The 13,916-nt window shown below is 38.3% G+C and overlaps 1 protein-coding gene across 2 annotated transcripts in view; it reads left to right on the top strand.

Moving 5' to 3' along the window:
• Positions 1–8,010, top strand: part of KITLG (KIT ligand) — a 57,010-nt gene extending 49,000 nt beyond the window's left edge. Inside the window, exons 7-10 of one of the 2 annotated variants that reach the window (XM_071765698.1) lie at positions 321–430; positions 923–999; positions 2,425–2,508; positions 3,520–8,010. In XM_071765698.1, the coding sequence (XP_071621799.1) occupies positions 321–430; positions 923–999; positions 2,425–2,464 (227 nt within the window). In that variant the 3' untranslated portion in view covers positions 2,465–2,508; positions 3,520–8,010. The remainder of the gene's footprint in view (positions 1–320; positions 431–922; positions 1,000–2,424; positions 2,509–3,519) is intronic. The other variant, XM_071765706.1, reaches the window with a different exon arrangement.
• The last annotated feature ends 5,906 nt before the right edge of the window (positions 8,011–13,916 follow it).

Here is a 13,916-nt window from a genome sequence, read left to right on the forward strand (position 1 = left end):
GTCAAACTTAAGACCTTTCAAAATTGATAAACCCAAAGCTTTGAAGTGTGGGAATGAGAAAATTCTCAACAAATGGCAAAAGGAGAATTGGTGTTGGAACTATTCAACATAACTATTTCAGAACTGGGAGAAGCATCCTTGTGGTAAAAAATATTGTATGGAGTGCACCTTATGCACACAGCACTTTAAAGTATCTGTTCTGCTATTTAATATGCTGTTATGTAGGTGGTGCATGAAAGTGCTCTTGCTAATAGTATTGCCCTGAAGATAGTTTTCTGCTATAAATCTGTCCTCACTAACGAGAACATCTGTAATTACAGAAGAGGCGCTTGGCTTCATTAGCAGCTCCAGCCTGCAAGGGATCAGCATAGCACTGACATCATTGCTGTCTCTTCTTACTGGCTTTATTTTGGGAGCCATATACTGGAAGGTGAGAAATATTGCATTTAATTGTTTACGTAATGATGCTACATTTTTTTCTGTGGGAAAGCAGGAAGAACAGAAGTGTTCTTTATTTGAAAGGAAGAGACATCTCTTTTGATCTTCATTGAACTATGCAAATGTAAATCTATGTTGTCAAATTCTAACATTCCACCACCATAGTGCAGATCTTGTCCTATCAGCATGATAGCCATCTAATTGGAAATTAGAAACATAGAATTCTCCAGCTTTCCCAGTTCTTCTATTATATTTTGACACAAGGGTTCTTTTGCTTTTGCCCCTTGTCCCCCTGCCTGGAATACAAAGTTTTTAATACTAAAATTATAGAAGTAGTGAATATATGTTAGAAGACAAGATCTTGCCTACCTTTAGCATGATTACTTTGATACTGAAAACCTGAAGTAAATTGAAACATAAAACAATTTTAGGGAGTTATTGAAGAAAGCTTTAGAATATTATATTTAATGTATTTTCTTCCTAGAAAACACATCCCAAATCCAGACCAGAAAGTGATGAAACTACACAGTGTCATGACTGTCAAGAGGAAAATGAGATAAGGTATATTGTTTCACTTTCTATATGTATATGCAATTGTAAGTTTATCTTTGAGACCTACTTCCTGAAAGTTTCACTCTAGCTCTAAGACAAACATAAAAAATCCCCAAACCAAGCACAAGGTCTTGTGGTAGAGGCAAAATATGTGTACTTGGGTGTGTCCTTTAAAGGAACTTCTAAGTTTAAATGTAAAAAATGAAATTTTGCTTGCAAAATTTTATTAAAGATACATTATCTTTACTTTAGATGGCCTTACTCCCACTGTGCAAAAGAATTGCTGAGACCTATAGAGGAAGCAGAAAAAAAAAAAGAAGAAAAAAGTGAATTTTGTAATTTTCTGTGTAAAGCTAGGTTTATCTTATGTAAATAAATAGAAAACAACGTCTTTCTGGTTGTTCTCCTAAATATTTTTTACATTACCAGTTTTTATGTTCTTTTACTTTTTTACATTCCTCAGGGTATGTGTATATAAGCATCTATGGTTTCTGGGTTTTTTTTAGTGGTCATAGAAAGTTAATGAGAATTTATTCAAATCCTAAAACCTTTCTAAGGTCATCCTGAGATGACAGCTCTATACATACTAACACTGCTTTATCTGATTTTTAGGCTGAAAAATTCTGTGTAACTCATCTAATCCTATATAGCTTAGAAATAACAGTTTAAAACATTCAAAGTTGCTTGGGCATGACTTGGGCAAAGAAGTCTGAAAAGAGGACTTAGGGATATATTAAGTTAAAGTAGTTCATGCTAAGGCGTTTGGTCAAAATTAAAATATGAGAGATTAAGGGAAAGATCCAATTCAGGTGGCAGAAAGACACATCTTATCCAGTAATCTTGTCACACTGTGTGAAATGCCTGGTGCTGCTCCGTGTTGGAGGCATTTAGGTATGGTTCTGATCTAGCAGTTTAGTCACAGGAGCTGGAATTTTCAGTGTTTAGACTATCTAGAATAAAGCATTCCTAAAACAAATTTTCTTCATGTGCAGTGCATAGGACAGAAGATGGTGTATTCAACCATGTGTATCAGTTGCTACATATAATCTCATCCTCACAGGTATTAAAATTTGTGAAATGGAACATGGATCTTCCTTTTAACTCCACAGGAAGTGTAAAACATTGCTTCATAGGAAGAAAAGAGGAAAGAGGAGACTATTAATTAAATGGAGGAGATGGCCTTAACAGGAAATTCAAACAGGTTGCATGCTCCACCAGACAACTTCTTAAATATATGACTTAACGTTTTGTTTTCTCCTTCCTCCCTGAGAAATATGTAATATTAATCTATAACTAGGAAGACGTAATAGCAAACATAAAACTCTTAATACCCTGAGTTCCCTTTTGTTGCAACTAACTGATAAACCCTTCCATTCTACTTCCCTGAAACACTGGTCTTGTAGTAATAAAGTACCTTCAATTTTTTTTTTTTAGTGTGTTGCAGCAAAAAGAAAAGGAACATCTACAAGTGTAGCTGTTGCTTTTTCTCCCTCAACACTGTTACTGTTTTGTGTACTGGTAAGTTGTTACAGATAAGGGTCTTACTATAGTCTTAAAAACTTCTGGCTGCGGAAATATAAAGTGATTCAGAGTCCATTTTGGGGAAAAAAAAAAAAAAAAAAAGAAAACTTTTTTTATCAGTAGGATTTATTTGTACCTAAGTGATTAGTCCTGTATCATTAATTTAGGCATCTAACTTTAAATTTGAGTGTCACTAAATCTACTCTGGAATTACAAAATGAAGGATAACAAGTGAAGGTGTTCATTTTTGCTTACTCAGCACAGTTTGCAGTCTCTGTAGCCTCATCTGATGCATCACTCTTGCTTCAGAATTCAGGAGTGAGCATCAAAGGTGAGGGAGCTTTCTCAGTCACAGGTGTTCACTGCAGACAGTGCAAAAAAGTGCAGTAAGGAGCTTGTAAGAAGAGTTGAGCCACTTAACCCTGACAAGGGTCTGGAAGATTCAGGCAATAGGGAATGCTTCATTTTATATCATGAGTGGAAAGAGCAGCATAAGAGTATAACAGGCAATCCTGGTGTTGCATCTGATCCTGCAGCAGTCACTCAAGTGCATTCCAGTGTTTGTTTTGATCAAGTTATCTACAACTTGAGAGATTTCCAGTCTGCTTAGCTGCTTTGCCCTAACATCATCTTACTGAGGAGGGTAATCAGACTCAGTTTGGTATTGGCTTGTCCAGATGACTTCAAAGGGAAGTTTGCTTAGAGAGACTGCCAGGTATTGAAATGCACAAAAAATATCGAAATGCACATATTTTTCGGTAAAAATATGTGGGTTGTTTCATCACCACAGATGACATCAATGAACTTTTGTAGGTGAGTGGGTTCTTGGACCAGGAAAGTCCATCTTATAACAATAATTTTTGTTTCAGAATAAAGGAATGTTTAAGCAAGTGTCATTGAATTTATCTATTTCCAAAATTATAAGAAAAAAAATGTGATTTTTATCTATTTTGTAATACAGAGAGGAAGACTAATCAGCAAAATTATAATTTGCCTTTTTCTCTTCAGGCAGGTAACAGTTCCATGTTCGCTTCATAAATGAAGCAGCTTTAAGCACATTCATATTCCTTCTGGAGTGACAGACTGAGTCTGCATCTGTTGTTGCTGCCCATGACTCCATAGACATGATATAGAAATGAGAACAATTTGTGTTTGTTACTGTGAAACCAACACTGAATTGAACAACGAGAAGAAGAGTGTGCACTTAGCAGGACTGTATCTTATGTGAATATCTACCTTGTGTGGCATTTGAGGATTTTTAATTCCATTAACACTTGCAACAAACTCCGGCAAAAAAAGTACAAAAAATATCTTTCAAATGCCTCCAACTGTGTGTAATCATTGAAAGTCATAAATACCTTTGCATCCTTAATTTAAGATCTGTGTCCTCTAACTTACCTTGGTGTCTTCAGATGGAGTTCTCTGAACTGACAGAAAAAGTAGAAACGGATACAGATAAGATACTCTCCAATACTGTATATAAAACTTGAAAGGGAACTCATGCCATGGACCTGTTTTCTAGCCTTTTACTTATAAGGAGCTGTGTTTATGCCAGGCAGAGGTCATGTGTACAGCAGCATGTGGTCTCTGTCAGGTGCCAGGTGGCTGGTTGCCCACAGCAGAAAAGCCTCAGCACTGGTGGTCTCTGTTCAGGAGAAGCAAATACTGGATGAAGACAAAGTAAACAGGAGGTTACTGTACCTCGTGAAGCTTTGAAGCATTAAAAGTAACTGCTGGGTATGTGAACCCTGGTGGAATTTCCAGCCACGCCAAGGGAAGGAAAGAGTCTGAATTGCGTTCAAACATCCAAATAAAGACAAACCCATGAAATTATTTTAAATGCAGAAGATGCATGCCATTGATAACTTGTCTTTAAATGTATAGCATAGAAAATCTGAAAGATCCTGAGTGTATTTAGCTTTTACTTACATCAGTTGTAATTAAAGTTTTCATTGTGTTTTAAGTGATTAGTAAACTTCAATATCCCAGAGTTCTCCGCTCTTAAAGATATTTCTCCTGAAACAAAAGAGAAACAGTTGATTTCCCACTTGTTTTCTGCATCTATTGCTGTTATAGCATCCATGGAATCTCTACAAGACTGATGTGTAGACATGCATTTTCAAGTAAATCCTACAAATACCATGGTAAAAGTCACAAGTGTAGATGTGCATCATTTCATCCTGGCTCTTTCCAGATGGGGATGAATTATTTAATTGCATTAGTGGACTGCACTCCAGAAGGTAAAGATGGCTCACTTCAGATGACAGCCTCATCTGCCATCAAACTGACCACATCAGCAACAGATTAATTTTAAGTAACTTGAACACTGAAAAAAAAAAAAAACCAAACCCCAAACCCACGCCCCCCCACAAAAAAATGAAACATAAAAACCCAAAAATAAACAAATAAACAAAACACCATCAAACAAACACAAACAATACCCTTTTCATTTTTTTTATAAAGTTGAAGTTCTCTTTGAAGTATATAGTTGCTTAATTGTTTAATACCTCTTGTGGAAATTTTAATCATGTGCTGAATTTTCTAAGAGCCTTTATAAAAAGAATATGACAAACATATAATATATACAAGCGTGTGTGTGCATGTGTGTGTATGTATTACTGGTGAAACTGAGTCATTTTTCATACTTACCAAAAAAAGAAAAAACCTCAAAACCTTACTATATTTGATGACAGAGAGTATGTGTGCATGTAGCCACTGTGAATGGAATTTTGAACATACTGAGATCAGTGTCTAAATTTCTCATTAATTCATTCATACAGTGATTTAGAATTATTGAATATTTTTTAAATCATAAAATAATCATCAACACTAACCATTAACCTGGCACTGTCAAGTCCACCACTATACCATGTCCCTAAGCACCACATCTACACATCTTTTAAATACCTCTAGGGATGGTGATCCAACCACTTTGCTGGGCAGGTTATTCCAATGCTTGACAACATTTTGGTGAAGAAATTTTTCCTAATATCTAACCTACCTCCCTTGGTGAAACTTAAGGCCATTTCTTCTTATCTTAAGGCTTGTAATGGGAGAAGGGACCAACACGCACCTCACTAAAACATTCTTCAATATTTGATCATGTGGAATAATTTTTTATTTATACCAAGGCCTTTTTACATTTCCTGCATGTCAGAAAAGGATCCTCAAGTTCTGATGAATTATTATAAATTAGCATAGTTCTGTTAACATAGACAGACCTTTGGAGTTTGCATCATCTGAGGAACTTCTCTCAGACTAGGTCAAAGGCTTGGTGTGAATTGCAGGCTTTCATTTTTATTCAGAAGATGCTGAAGCACTCACCACTTAGTAAGGAATAATTAAGGTTGCTCATCACTTCTAAAAAGCAAGTACATTCCAAATTTTAGCTCTGCAAGAATCAAACACAATTCCCCATCTGCAACTCAGTCTCATTTGACAATGCAGTTCTTTACTCACAAATCCTTCAGACTTTGTTTCTAACTTGTTTAAGAGTTAACCTGAAAGAAGCGGAGTCATGACCTAAGTGATGGGCAATCTGAACCTTTGTGGTAATGCAGAGAACAGCTGTGTATTGGTTTTTACAGAATAGAAGAGTATCCACAGTAAATGGAAGCAATTATCCTTCTACATTTTACAAAAACCTTGAGTACTTCTTGTTGCTACACAACACTATCACAAAGTAAGTTCCTGCATTTGAAGTTCTCTAGCATATTCTTTAGATTCAGTTAAACAAAAATTCTGTCTTTAATGATGTTCTATGTTCATAAGAATGATAGGTTTTCTAAATATGTTTGAAGGGGTTTTTTTCCAGAAAATCAAATACACAATACTGTTGCACATCGGTGTGCCCCAAATTATACATTCATATTCAAAATAAAAAATGTTTTAGTCTCCATGGTCTACTGCTCAATATTATGAAAATAAAAGATAAAAAATAATAAAAGATAAAAAGATTAAATTAAAGATAAAAAGGATAAGCTGCTGCAAAATGTTCATCTTCAAAGAGTAACATTTTAAAATAGTAGCTATATCACTTTCAAATAATGTCAGACACTTCGATCTCTTCCATGGAACAAAGTGAATTTAAGTCTACATGAGAACAGAAAAAAAATTCATGTATAAATGGTCCAACTTAATATCACAAGCATTGTTTTTTAAATATGCACCAAACTAGCATAACACATGGAGCAGCATAACTGTTGCTGGAGCTCGTGAGCTCCAGTTTTCCTGTTTTCTGAAACTCCTTTTGAGAGATCTGAACAAATCTTTGGGTGTTTACAATCAGTTTTGCAAAGCAGAAAGACACTTCTAAATATTCAGGGATACAGTGGATGGCATGGCACTTTGAAATGTGATTGTGAAATTATTTGAATGTTTCTGTCTGTGCCCAATTTGTCTACCCACTGAGGAGGCCCTTACTTTGGGCGTAGTGAAATTTTAAGGACTGCTGACTTGTAAGACATTTTTGACATCAGAGGAACTGGAATAAGTTCAGAGGGAGTAGGGATGGCTGAAATAGTCCTTTAAATGCTTCTTTATCCAGTTATAAGCTATTTGGCTTCTGAAGAGTGATCAGTTTTTCAATCTTCTTTTTGGGTAGACAGAGCCCATGCATTAACACAGAAAATAACACCCTTTCTCTTAAAATGAAAATCTGTGGGGAAACAGGTGTTGTAATTTTATACAAAAGTCAGCCTAATTTGTTTTTCAGATATCTGTGGTTTTGTGAGAAACTAACATTTTTAGGTTTCCTTTGGAATAGTTGAACTTTGCATGTGATTACTAGTGGCCTTGTGAGAATAAAAAAGCAGATAGTGATATACTGAGTAACTCTATGTGCTACTTTAGATGTGTGTTTACTTGAATAAATTAATGGTACTTATTTCATCACAAGGTCATTTCATAAGTAAGCTTATAAAGAGTGCTGTACTATGGAGTATGTGTAAAACCTGCACATTTTTTAGATTCTGATTTCACCAGCTGTTTTCTCTGTTGCTCTCTGTATTATGCTGAAACTGAACTGTGTGTTCAGTACACACAATACAACTATTAAATTGAAAAGCTAACAGTATATATAAAATACAGATATTTTTAGTTAGATTTACATTGAAGAAATATCTAATATTCTACAATTCAGGAATCTGATTCAGCTGTCTTAAATGAAGATCTGCAGTAATGGTGGCATGTAGCTGTTACGTTTTCAAATTGATGGAACGCAGAAACTTCAGACTCTTGTGATAGAGACACAGATATTTGCTGGTTGTATTGTGGGCAAATTCATTTATTTCAGTGTAAATGTCAGCACAGTCTTGCATAGTTACATTCTGACTGAAGGTAAACAATAAAGTTTATAAAATGTGTTGTGTATGTATATATGTGTCCTTTTAAAGATAGATGTTTTCCCAGATCTTTTTTTATACCAGTTCAAATTTGGAATTTACATTATATACATATACTTTATTGTTCTAAATAAAGATATTATGCACTGCCGAATAATTAGTATATTGCATTATGTCGGTTTGTTTAAGACCTTTTTTCAAGCTGTAAGAATTTTCTGATGCAATGTATGCTACTAGATGCATACTCCTTCATAACATATTTCATGTCTTGGTCTGGCCACAAGAAATGCAGAGCTGATGAGACTGAGGAAGGCTCTGGAGCAGTGGAGGTCTGCACTGATGTTGCAGCAGAATTCATGCTCTGAGGAGCAGCTGTGGTGGCTCATGTGGATCAGCAGCACAATGGACATTTGATTCTACTGGGGCTTGGTAAGGACCACATAGCTGCAGAGGTTGGAGATGAGCATATTTCACGTGGAAAGCATCATTAATGTAACAAAAAGGAAGCAGAACTGACCTGGAAGTTCGGGAAGGCAGAATTAACAGCACAGCACCTGGAAATGAGATGTGAGAACTCTTAGCTAACAAAGCAACTCTCACTGAAGTCAGGAGCTTCTAACTCGTAATCTGGTTCAGTGTCCAGATGGAGACTAGTGATGAGTGGTGTCCTTAAGGGATATTAGGGATGTCTATGGACAATCCTGTAAAATGATTTTTGAATTACCACAAATGTCCACAAAATGTCCATCGAGTTAATTTAGGCTATGACTTTGGTCTCCATCTGTTACTGTGGTCACTCAGGAGAGGAGAGGTGGTGTGTTGCATGGTTTTACTGGTACCTAAACCGGGTTGTGTCACTGCTACCCTTGCCCTTCTTCTTGTAAGGCTTGTCTTCCACTGGTTCAGATGGTTCCTGTTATAGTAATTTCTATTACACACACCACACTTCATGGTTTATAAGTATTTAAAGGTATTTCCATTGCAGTCTTTACCCCCTTGGACCAGACCACTGAGTTCAAGACTATAATGGACTTCCCTTTCCCTCCCCAGCTTGGACCTATCCACCTCAGGGGTGTATTTCCTCCAAGTGGAGCCTTATCTATGAGCCACAGACTCTCCAGAGGTATACTAGCCATAGCATATACTTATCCACAGCCACGGTTCTTCAGAATTAAACCTGCTCCAACATGGCCTTATCCATGGTTGCAGTTCTTCCAGGGGTATACATGCTGTGTCATGGGCTTATTCGTGGCCACACTTTGAAATGGTCCAGCATCACCTCATGTAGAGCCACTGAGGCTCAGGCTGAGACTGGAGTTCCTGCCTATCCAGTGTAACAAACAGCACAGAAAAAGCAGCAGTGCCCTGGTCAGCTGCCAGCCCAGGCACATCGCCATTTCTGTTATCCAAATGTTCCTAGACAGAGCAGAGTAAGAAGATAGCCAGTGCAACACTACAGCAAACAATAAAAGCAAAAAAAACCAGCCTTGAATAAAATAAGCACAAGACTAGTTTACAGTAAGGCAAGCAAGACCAATGGCAAACACAGGAGCCTGCCAATTAATAGCTAAAGAGCAGTAACAGCTATAAATTAAATCTGGCATTCCAGTCAAATCTCTCATTATCTCAAACCCCTTCAAGCACCATGGTCCAAAAAGGACTATGGTGAGTGATGTTGCCCCAGCTGGCATCCAAGCACCACACATCCACTTGCTTACTTTCCCCACAGGGGGAGGGTGGAGAGAATAGGAAGAGTCAAAGTGAGAAAACTTGTGGGCTGAGAAAAAGGCAGTTTAACTGGCAAAGCAAAAGCTACAGGCACAAGCAAATTAAAAAAAGGAATTTTTTCACTGCTTCCTATCAGCAGGCAGGTGTTCAGCCATCTCCAGGACATCAGGGCTCCATCAGGCTATTAATGGTTACTTCAGAAGACAAATGCCATCTCTCCAGAAGTCTCTGCCTTCCTTCTTCTTTCTGCTTTATGGACTGAGCATGATATCATACGGAAAGGAGCATCTCTTCAGTCAGTTAAGGTCAGCTGTTCCAACTGAGTCCCCACTCAACTTTTTGCCTACACCCAGCCTATCCACTGGCAGGAAGGAGGGAGAAGCAGAAAAGGCTTTGACTCTGTGTAAATGCTGCTCAGCAATAACAAAACCATCTGCATTATCAATACTGTTTTCAGCACAAATCCAAAACATAGCCCCATACTATCAGCTATGAGGAAAATTAACTCTGTCCTAGCCAAACTGAGCACAACAGGAAAGAATGGACCCGGAGCTGGAATGGGTCCAGAGGAGGGCCACAAAAATAATAGGGGTGTAGCATGTCTCCTATGTAGAAAGGCTGAGAGAATTGGGACTGTCCAGCCTGGGTCCAGTGAGACCTTACTGTGTCTCTTCAATACTAAAAGGAGCCCTATAAGAAAAATCGTAGTATCACAGAATGTCTAAGGTTCAAAAGGATCTTAAAGAGCATCTAGTTTTGATTCCCCTGCCAAGTGCAGGGACACCTCCCACTAGATCAGGTTGCTCAAGGCCACATCCAACCTGGCCTTGAACACTTTCCAGGAGGGGGCGGCCACAACTTCCCAGGAAACCTATTCCAGTGTCTCAAGGCCTTCATAGGATCTGTTGCAATACAGCAATAGTTTTACACTAAAAGAGGATAGATTTAGATTCGATATTAGGAAGAAATTTTTTATAGTGAGGGTTGTGAAACACTGGAACAGGTTGTCCAGGGGGGTGATAGAAGCCCCATCGCTGAAAGTGTGGGAGGCCAGGCTGGATGGGGCAGGGGGTTGGAAAAGATGACCTTTGCAAGTCCCTTCCAATCCAAACTGCTCTGTGATTCTATGAATTGTAACATATGTAGGCGGAGTAAAGGGTAAGAGTAAAGTCTGGGAAAACAGATGTAACTCTTCAGCCAAAGAGACCCCACCATAATGTCTTTGGTAGTCTGACTTTCAATTTTTGTGCCTAATATAACTCTGAACTAACTACTAAGCACCACCACTACTACTAATCTGAACTCTGAAGACTTAAATGTACTAAAGGTCTAAGAGAAATATTTACCTTCAGTTTTCCAGTTTCAGGATCTCAAAAACAATGAACATAAACAACTTGCTCAGTAGACAAAAACAAAGGCAATCTTCATCCAAGGCATGGAGAGTATTAATAATGGTATTTTCCTGCTTCTGTCATGTAGAAAAACAATGTTTATTATGATAAACAACTGTTTCTTGACAGCAACACTTTTGAACAGCTTAAAACTTCCATGAAATAAAAGTATTTTAGATCAGATGGATATATGCCCACTCCATATACCCTCCATATTACAGTCCAGTGTAATTTCATTCCATGTTAACAAAAATGCATTACTAAACATGTTTTTGCCAAAAGTTTCTGAGTGGTAATGCATAAGATGTTTTCTGTTGCAATGAGATGGGTTGTTTCAGGATTAGCATTAACAATTTACAGAACCACTTCCTAATGACTCTTCATGTAGCTGTTGATAATAAATTGTCTTCCAAAGTTCAAGCACTACTAAAATGGATTAAGTTTCCCAATAGGTACACTGAAGCATGTGCTAGCAGAATTAAGTTTTGTGTTGTTATGTGCTTAAAGGGAATTATTATGTTCTGTTGCCCAATAGAAAAGAAGACTAAATTAAAACACACTGCCAAAATTCTGAAGAGTGAAGGAATAGAAGTTTAGCCTTCTTTCTTCCTCCACTATATCCTCAGGAAAGATATTTCAACATGTAAGAGGAAAAAACCCTAACACGATTACAGCTCCCCTGAGTTGTGGCCCTTTCTACAAGATCTCATGATAACCAAGTAGGAACTAAAAATATAGATTAGACTTTTTTCCAGACAGACATGAGCCTTGGGCTTCTGGCCAGTCACAAAATACAGGGACAATTTTCATTCTTTTTTGGCAAAGATATTTTCTTGAGCTCATGGAAAAATATTCGACTGAGATCACAAAAGCCTCTTTGTTTGTCACCAGTTCTGTGCAGGATAATAGCATGATAGTAAAATTGGCCCAATTAGAGTAAAGAAGCTGCAGAGCAGAATGTATAGCTTTGTCAATTTAAGTGACTACCCCAAGTGACAAAATGTCATCGTAGAAATTTCACCTTGTCATCTCCTACATTGTGATTGATGATTATTAGGACCCCACAGGTTATTTAATCTGTCATGTTCTTAAAGTTAAATATTTTAGACCATCCTTTTTCTGAGCAATGCTGTCATCATTAATAAAACATAGAACAGCCTTCACCTTTAGAAATAACAAAATGGGGATGTGTCTCAAAACCAATTAACAGCATCAGTGAAGGCAGAGACTTAACAACTAAATCTTTTGAATTGCATCCCTGAGAATAACGCAGTGAGTACTTTGGGGCAATTACATCTTTGCCAGAAGCTGAGAAGAAAGTATCCCGTTGATATGGTAGTACTGCTCAGCCATTTTTGCTAAGTCTTGTTTCATACTGTTCCAGAGGAATTCAATTGCCTCAGTCAGTAAGCAGTGTTTTCTTGAGTTTATTTTAAATGCTTTAACCTCTGGTTCAAAGAGCTTTGAAAATTAATGATGCTGTTATGTGATATACCTGGGTACTTACTGATAGAACCACCGATACATAACAAAGTATTAAGCAGGTACACTAATGTACCTGTAAAGTAGTGTGTGCATGTGTGTGGGATTGGGGGTGCTAAGGGAGGTAGAGGCTGTGTTTGGCTTTAGCAAACTTTACAGGTAACTACTGTGAACTTCAATCACATGCCCCGAAGGAACAGCTGCACGTTACAGAATCTCTTCACAAATCCAAGCCTTGGCGAGAGCAAGCCTCAGGATTGCCAAGTCCCATGTGCTGATCAAAAGGCTCACCCCACCCTGCACTGTGCTCCCCAGCCATCAGCAGCTCAGCACCATCACCCTTCCTGCTCTGTGGCTGCACGTGCCAGAACCACACGCACCCACCATGTCCCTGGGGGCACCTGTAATGAATCCAGCTATATTCCCACACAGGCCACCAAGGTTATTTCACTGAGAGTCATAATCTGACTCTGGCTTGCATGACTCAAACAGGTCTTTGCATTTCAACCTGGACCATGACTGGAAACTTTCCAAAGCTCCAGCTTTCCTTACCTGCAAGACACCTTTGTGTCCTGTTGCTATCCGGTCCTTCCTTCAGCCCCCTCCCTGACTCCCTGTGCTCTCCTATTGAGTCATACTCTGCAATTAAACCCTCATTTAACCCAGCTGCACTTAGCCCAACCATCAGAAATTTTTATGTAGGCAGTAAATATTTGTGTTCTTATTTAGGAAGAAAACACTTCAAATTGTTTAGCGAAAGATTGGATTTTTGAAATTGTCCCAGATGACTTACTCTCAAAAGCTGCTGCATTTATAACTTGGATGAAGGGTGAGGTCATGCAGACTCCCAAATGTGGACATGGTACAACTATAACTGGTGTACTGCTGTTTTGCTATTTTGACTGCGAAATGTACAGCTCTACACATGCAGACTGTGCGCATAGAGCTCCCTGAGAGCTTTTCCCCAGAGGAACAAAACAAAAAAAAAAGAGTTATGCTGCATAAATATGTTGACCCTGTTTTCCCCTAAAAACACCTACCCATCAGATTTAAGATAGCAACAGCTGGTAAAGTTAATCAGATGCTTGTCTATGCAATTGGTTCTCAAAGGGAAAACTGCTTGAACACACTGACCGAAGTCTAGCTTCTTCTGGTTAACCTCATGTTGGCCTTGCTCAGATCAGCTCCAGCCTGAGCTCAGTTTGGTGGGTTTTGTCTTGCTGCAGCCTCACCACCTCCTGCAACCCTTGCCTCTCCAGCCACAGGTCAGCCCAAGCCCCAAGCTCTTCCCATCTCCAATTCTATGTCCATTACCAAACCTTACGTTGTTGACCTGGGCTGAGAAGCAGCACGTGTCTCCTGATGTGAGATGTGCAGTGTACCTGTCCCAGCACTGCCAGCACCTCCTGATGACCATTCAGTAGCCAGATTTTCATGCTGTGGCCAGCCAGACACGTGGCAC

This window comes from Heliangelus exortis, chromosome 1 (genome assembly GCF_036169615.1).
Source record: "Heliangelus exortis chromosome 1, bHelExo1.hap1, whole genome shotgun sequence".
In the NCBI taxonomy this organism is placed as follows: Eukaryota; Metazoa; Chordata; class Aves; order Apodiformes; family Trochilidae; genus Heliangelus; species Heliangelus exortis.